Source organism: Nannobrachium achirus (assembly GCF_963921795.1).
Source record: "Nannobrachium achirus genome assembly, chromosome: 9".
Taxonomy (NCBI): Eukaryota; Metazoa; Chordata; class Actinopteri; order Myctophiformes; family Myctophidae; genus Nannobrachium; species Nannobrachium achirus.
Window position 1 is genome coordinate 43,215,085 of NC_137818.1, and position 7,239 is coordinate 43,222,323.

The 7,239-nt window shown below is 41.4% G+C and overlaps 1 protein-coding gene across 1 annotated transcript; it reads right to left on the reverse strand.

Annotated features, from left to right (window-relative positions):
* Positions 1 to 520: 520 nt before the first annotated feature.
* Positions 521 to 6,451, reverse strand: LOC308291879 (N-acylglucosamine 2-epimerase-like). The gene is made up of 11 exons (XM_080734017.1): positions 6,334 to 6,451; positions 6,116 to 6,234; positions 4,674 to 4,749; positions 4,435 to 4,510; positions 3,817 to 4,001; positions 2,886 to 3,113; positions 2,004 to 2,085; positions 1,698 to 1,873; positions 1,446 to 1,577; positions 1,213 to 1,300; positions 521 to 1,047 (listed from the first exon to the last, which is right to left on the reverse strand). Exons 2-11 carry the CDS (start codon positions 6,217 to 6,219, stop codon positions 974 to 976), a joined length of 1,221 nt encoding a protein of 406 aa, XP_080590143.1. The 5' UTR covers positions 6,220 to 6,234; positions 6,334 to 6,451; the 3' UTR covers positions 521 to 973.
* Between the last annotated feature and the right edge of the window lie 788 nt (positions 6,452 to 7,239).

Below are 7,239 nucleotides of genomic sequence, written 5' to 3' on the forward strand. Positions count from 1 at the left end.
GCACCTGGAAGAAATTCTGTCTCGACTAAAACACAGGATTCAAGTATAGTCAAGTACATTGCCAGGGTCTCACCCTTTGTCTTTCAGTAAGGGGGACAGGTTTTTTGGGCATAATTTCTGTGAGGTTAGGGTTAGGCATAGTGTTTGTGAGGTTAGGCATAGTTAAGTTAAAGTGAAGTTAAATGTTCACGTTTAGACAGAATCAAACCGAAACACATGCTCATCCCAACACATCCCAAATTGCCATGGGTTCTCAATCTCAGCCTAATAGTTCCACTAAAACAAGAATGTAGGCCTTGGTAATGTCCTAACCTTCACACATATTGCAGAACAGGAGGTAAAATAATTTTCTGGCACTTTAAAACATTGCACATATATTAAATTCATACATACAGTATATATAATATATGTTTGAATGTTTACTTTGCAACAAATTTACATTTTCTACATGGACATTACTGAAAATAACACTCAGTACAAGGAATGTTACATTTTATACAGCAAGCAAAATCTTTAGACATCACTGATAGTAAACATTGCCATTTTGGGAAAAAAAAGAAAAGAAAAAAGTTTAATACAACCATTTAACTGGAGTGAATAATTTTTCCTAAAGTTATGAAAATATTCTTGGCACATTTTATGGCTGCAAAAGAAAACAAATAGTATCTTAGTTCAAGTAACCGCTTAACATGGTTTAAATTGATTCCCTTATTAGTGAATAACAAAAACAACTTGTCTTCCATTACCAAGAAAGCACATTTTGGTAGTCAGTTTGAAAAACAGTGCAACTTTGCTTTATAACGTTCACTGGCACTTTGCTTCTGTTGGATTTGTATATTGTGAACTTAACAATATATTAAGTTCACAATATACAAATCCAACAGAGGTGCAGTTGGATTTGTTGATCAACTGTATGCTTTAGATATAAAGCAAATGAGCAAAATCCAACTGTGCCTCATAGTAAAAAGGAATGTTATTCTTTATTTCCCAGCAGTTTGTCCAGAATCCACTCACACATATACAGGCAACGAGGGACATGGAAGAACCCTAAAGAGTTAACAACAGAATAACAGTTAACAATTCTATAGTTATGTGAAAACAAAGTGCTTGAAAGTGTTTCAAAAACAACTGCTTTCTCTATATGTAAAGTAGATAACATTTGTTGTGATTTATCACTATATAAATTTAAATTGAGTGTCAAAGGTATCTTACCTTTGAAAGGGCCTCCTTTAAAATCAAGTGCCACTTTCCCTTCTTGCGTCAGATAGCCGAACCACTCACCATTTACAGTGTCAGGAAACTGTGCATGATCAGATAAATACAGTATTAGACATATTGTGGCTACATTTTTCAACATAGGGTAAAACCAGTAAAAAAAAATGTATTCATAAATGTAAATGCAGTGTTGTTTTTAATGTCCGCAGTCCGAGTTGCAAGTGACTTACGTGGCTAAAAGTGTAGTTGTAAACTTGAGAGAATGTCTCCAGCAGAGCAGAGTTCTGGGTTTTGCTGTAGGCCATCAGAAAGGCAACAAGGGCTTCACAGTGGGGCCACCATAGCTTCATATTCCACTCCAACTAATCACAGACAAAAATACGGACAAAATGTTCACTTTAAAAGCATTTTAATCCTCCCTCTTTTTTTCATGCTTAAAATATACATAAAGATTACCTGTGTAGATAACTGAATGATTGTACCTGTGTGGGGCAGTAACCATCTGCATCTAGGAAGTAGAAGAGGCCACCATGCTCCTGATCCCAACCATCCTGATAAGGCAGCTCTATGAATTTGCTGATTGCCGTCTGCTGGAGGTCCTTGTCATCGTGATCTGCAGAGAACTGAAGCAAGAACCAGCCTGCTTCCAGGGCGTGACCTGAACCATCACGGCACAAAGGACAGGTTACTGAAGAGCGTATGTATGTTCACAAGAAAGGTGGCTACACTTTCCTGGAAGAAAAGTAATGTTTGAAGTTATGATGTTTATGAGATTGTGATTTGGCCACCTGGATTCTGCAGTCGCCCCTGGCAACCAGGCAGCTCTTCCCCCTCCAATGAGACACTTTCCAAAATAGAGGTCCCTCCTCTCTGATCAGAGTTAAAAGAAAGAACAGGCTAAACTATTCCATCCTTATCCTTAGACATATTCAGGTTTCCTTTTATACCATTCCCAAATAGTTCACGATTATCTTTGAAACGTTTTAAACATTTTAGGCCTACCGGTATGTCCGATTTGAAAATGACCCACTGTTTTTCTGGAAAATGTATTACTCGGCCTCTGGAACAGGTAGAAACAAAATTCCCAGAAACTATTTGATAGCTTACACTTTTGGCTTTCATAAATATATATTTTTTGTTTCTTCAAAATTACTGTACTACATACTGTACATGTACTGTAATACAAAAAAAATGTGTTCCCGGCCTGAGGGAACAAGTGGCTAAATATGTCTTTTTAGACACAATAAGCTGGCAATTTCTTTGTTACTATTTACACCAGCCCCTATAAGTCACATCTGCCCATGGAAGATTGTGGTGCATCTTGGGAACGGGCTTATTGTGTCTAAAAATACATAATTAGCCAATTGCATGCATGCCCCCAAGAATCGTTCAAATCACTAAAATGATAGAAAGAAGTAAATGAAAACATTGGCCACTTGGATTCTGCAGTTCTAATGACTATCTAAAATATGAACCCTTGTTGTAAAAAGTTGTCCTTTGAGCCATATTTTATACTGTCGTACTGTGAAAATAGCAGATCTACATGCTCACAACGCATTGCATTGCAAAGCATGGTGAGCTTGTAATCTATCTCTATCCTATAATGCCCACGATAGGGATAACAGGGTCAAAGTGTTTTAATGCAACACCAGCGGTCATGTATCTATTACCTGCACATGCTGCAGGATCTGCTCGACGCACCAGGTTCCCGTCTCCCGGTACTTCTGCGCCACCTCCTGGCCCCGACCTTCAGTCAGCTGTTGCACCAGGCACAGCAGCATCATGGGCACAGCCATGGAATTGGTGGGCTTGTCTCCAGGAAGCTGGGGTCGACCCAGGCCTGACGGGTCCACTCGAACCCAATGGATCAACTGGTCCATCATCTGCTCAGCCTCCAGCTAGCAAGAATACAGAGTACACACCATTATAAAATAAATAGAAATTAATGTCCATAAAGGGAAGTATAGTGCCATTGGTGTGCTGCTGCAGGTAGAACAGTTCATGATTAAAAGAAGCTTAACAAACAGAATGTACTTTCACATGTTTTCCATGCATGTCTGGTTTGGTCAACTGGTTCCTTCAGCCTGGACAAACAAACGCTTGCCTGATTTATATTTGAGACACACATAGCTGAAAATAGCTGATCTACAAGCATACAACGTTGTTGTGACTGTCCTAATGGGGACCCCTTCCTCTCTGTGCCTCCAGACCAATCCTCAGTCAGGCTTCCTGATGCAATTTGCTGAGTGCATTATCAAGGCAAAGGAAAATCTAATTGACTTAAAACCTAAGAACTGACAGCTGTGCTTCTACTAAATGGAGCCAGTGAGCGCGAATGTAATGTACCTCCAGTGCAATGCTAATACGCCTCTTACAGTATAGGTTCTCCATGTACTGTCCCCAGGACTCTTTTGTGTTATCCTTTTAGCCCTGACTGTACCTTGTGCTGTTTACATTTCTGACTAACAAAGTATTCAATCAAAAATCCCATTATTATATTACTTTTTGTACTTATTTTAGTTCTCTAGGATGTACTGTACTGAGGCGATGTTAACTTAATACTCATGTACCGAAGAGTCACATTCACTCCATGTTTCTTACCTGCATATCCTTATCTCCAGTGACCCTGCTCAATTCATCCAAGGCCATGACGTAGAAACACTCACTGAAGATTGTCCGCTGGACTTTAACAGCCTTACCATCCCTTGTTAGACAGAAGGCACACTTCCATGATGCTTCCGTACCACTGTTGGACACCCGAGCAAACCGCCGCAGGAAAGCTCCCCCTAAGATGCAACAAACAACATCACTACAAACTATAACCTAATAACAACCAGAATGAAGTACACCTGTCAGTATATGAGAGGTTTCAAATAGGCTGAAAGCAGGCTCCCATCTCTTCTAGTGTGATGTGTATTTTCCCCCTTAGAGGTAATGTAAATGCAAACAAACCATTCTGAATGACCACAGTAGTCACACGCATGCTGAATGGAATCTTTTCCCTTTTCTAAGATTAATACATACTGTATTATTATATTCTTTAATGCAATCCAGAGTAACTGCGATGCACTTCATCACACCTCTCCCTCAATTCCTGACATTCTTCACTGTTCTATCCCAATAAATTCAATAAAAGAGACAAGTTAACAAGATTCTATGTGTGGGTGGTGTGATTCCAGATTTTTCTTTCATAATCATACCTTGAGGCATAAAACTTACCTGCCTTAGCAGCCTCAAGAATCTCAGGCTTGCGAAAACGCTCAAAGGTTCTGTACAAGCGACAGTACATCCAAACCTGTAAAAGGGGAAATAATAAAAGCCACACCACATATCATTATTTCAATGTACCATGTTGTCACTGTGGACCCAGGAAAAACGCTGGTTGTATGGCACCAGCTAATGGGGAATCTTAATAAAATCAAATCAAAATCACTGACTGCATTGAAGGGTAGTCTTACCTGTCTACCCTGTAGCCAGACATACTTCAGTTCATCATAAACCTTTCCATCTCTCCCAATGCAAGTGAAAAAACCTCTGAAATGAGGAGAGAATCAACGTCACTGCTGGTTAACTGATAGACGCAAACAGGGCACACTACTCATTTGTTTTAGATTTTGTAAGGCTATATGAAGTAATACAGGAAAGGAAAGGTTTGTAAACCAGATATTTTGCTTTATTTTCTGGGCGTTTGGGAATATGCGTACTAGTAAGACACCTCAGGGCGACATGCGAGGTCGCAGCCGTCGCACCAATTCTTGGCCTGCTGGCCATCTGGCCAGTGATGTATATCGGACCAGTTACCCATATATGGAGACCACTGCATGATAGTCAACAATGTTATGTCAGGATTTTGTTTCTGGGAATGCCCATATATGGACTTTTTATTTTATCCTTTATTAATAATAACTAGCCCTTACCCGTTCAAAGATATGAGCTCTGAAATGATGTGCAGTGTGTGGGTTATGGGGTGTGCACTGTGCACACAGTATATGAGGGATGGAAAGTAACTTTAACTGGTGCTTACATGATAATATGTAGGAGCATCAATGTAAGAAATACCCGTTTCGTTTAATGGCTACAGAGATACTGTGTACCGATCTGCATGATTTTTGGACAACATCTGTAACAGGGCCTGACAGATCCCTATCTGAACCAGCCACACAGATATGAGCCATGTCTTGGCCATCTGGCCACGAGAGAGTGTTTTCTACTGGTGATTCAGTCCGAGTGTATCAAAGGGTGCGCTCGTTTTATTGTCCACGACATTGCAAGCGGCGCGAAGGCCAGCGGACCTTGGTCCTGCTCTTCGCCCCCGAGCGCCGCAGGCGCGAGTGGCCGCGAAGAGCGGGCCAGGGCCGCGCGGCCGGCGGAGCGCCGCGCGAGTTACGAAGCCGTGGTGAATGCAATCGTTATATTTATGCCCAGGCCGTAAGGCCTGGGCAAGCCCATGATAAACGCCCGCGCAGTCCACCCGGTGCGCATTTCCGAACGCACCCTTTGATACACTCGGACTGAAACACCAGAGGAAAACACCATCCCATCTGGCCACTGGCCAGTGATATATATCGATGACATCTGGGATCTTCATATTATGGGCATAAAAGGGATTCTGGGGAATACCCATAGATGGGGAATACCCATAGATGGACTTTTACATAGATGTCACCTGTGATATCACCTGTGATGTCACAGTGACAAGGGAACCAACCCATAGACTGTTTAAATGTGTAGGCTACACACACACACACACACACACACACACACAGACAGACAGACAGACAGACAGACAGACAGACAGACAGACAGACGGCTGTGACATTTCTCATGGTAAATTGCGAACTTCGGTCGCAACAAATACCTTACAAGTAAAACAAAAAGTATCATATTGTGTTGACTTTACCCGTATTTTGTATCGTGAGAATATTTCAGCCAGAAGTCAACTACATTGTCCAGTTCTGAGCGAATCCGCTGTCGATACTCTTCCAGCTTGCTCACAGCAGACATTACTCTCCTTGAGTCCTTTAAAATACATTTTTGCAAATGTATGAATGCATTGCTCTTCTGCAGTTTAGTAGTAGTGGAACACATCCATACACCAAATTACGACGATGCTCTTACCTGGCTTCCAGTCAACTACGATCTTGCAAGGGTCTTGAAAATGGTCATCCGACAACAACACAGACTTTGGTCGTTGTTGTTACTGAACGACCACAGTCAGCGATATCAACGTGTTGTCTGGAAAACTTCTTCTATCATGTGACCAGTTCTGATACAGGTTGGTCATGTGCTAAGGAGACGAGCCCATTGATCACGTGATCTTACAAATGTTGTCTACTACTACAAAATAAAAGTCTATTTTTCTTCACCCTGACAATGCCCCAGTACACACTACACTCTCTCTCTCTCTCTCTCTCTCTCTCTCTCTCTCTCTCACACACACACACACACACACACACACACACACACACACACACACACACACACACACACACACACACACACACACACACACACACACACACACACACACACACACAGAGAAAGTCAAAAGACCACCCCCATTGTCAGGGTGAAGCATTCAGTGTGGTAACGATGACCCATTTTATTTGCCCATAGGTTTCCCATTTAATGATCAAATATGCATTCATCTTTGTATTGAGGGATTTGGTGTGAGGTGTTACGAGTTTTCAAAACCTGACATTTGTGTGTGAACATTTATAGTTGCTTATCTCCGATTAGGAGTCTTACTGGTAATAATAATATCTAACATATAATTAGAGAGAGAGGTCAGTCAGTCAGTCAGTCAGTCAGTCAGTCAGTAGGTCACAAAATGCACAAAATGCATTATCTATTCACTCGCTTCAGCGACTGATCTCAAATTTAACATGGCATTGGTCATTAGCATTATACACACGGTGACGGAGCCCGAATTTCATTTTTCCCAAATTCTAGCGATTTATTAGCGTTTCTTCACTCTACAGCTCTACAGCCTGTTGTCAGGGTTACGGTCCGTTCCTCCAGGCC

What these genes read in the sequence shown, in the direction of transcription:
- LOC308291879 (XM_080734017.1), bottom strand. Translation starts at nt 6,219, where the DNA reads ATGTCTGCTGTGAGCAAGCTGGAAGAGTATCGACAGCGGATTCGCTCA. An exon ending in TCTGGCTACAGGGTAGACAG is followed by an intron (nt 4,511 to 4,673) that starts GTAAGACTACCC and finishes CCCCTTTTACAG; the next exon opens with GTTTGGATGTACTGTCGCTT. An exon ending in ACAACTACACTTTTAGCCAC is followed by an intron (nt 1,301 to 1,445) that starts GTAAGTCACTTG and finishes GATCATGCACAG; the next exon opens with TTTCCTGACACTGTAAATGG.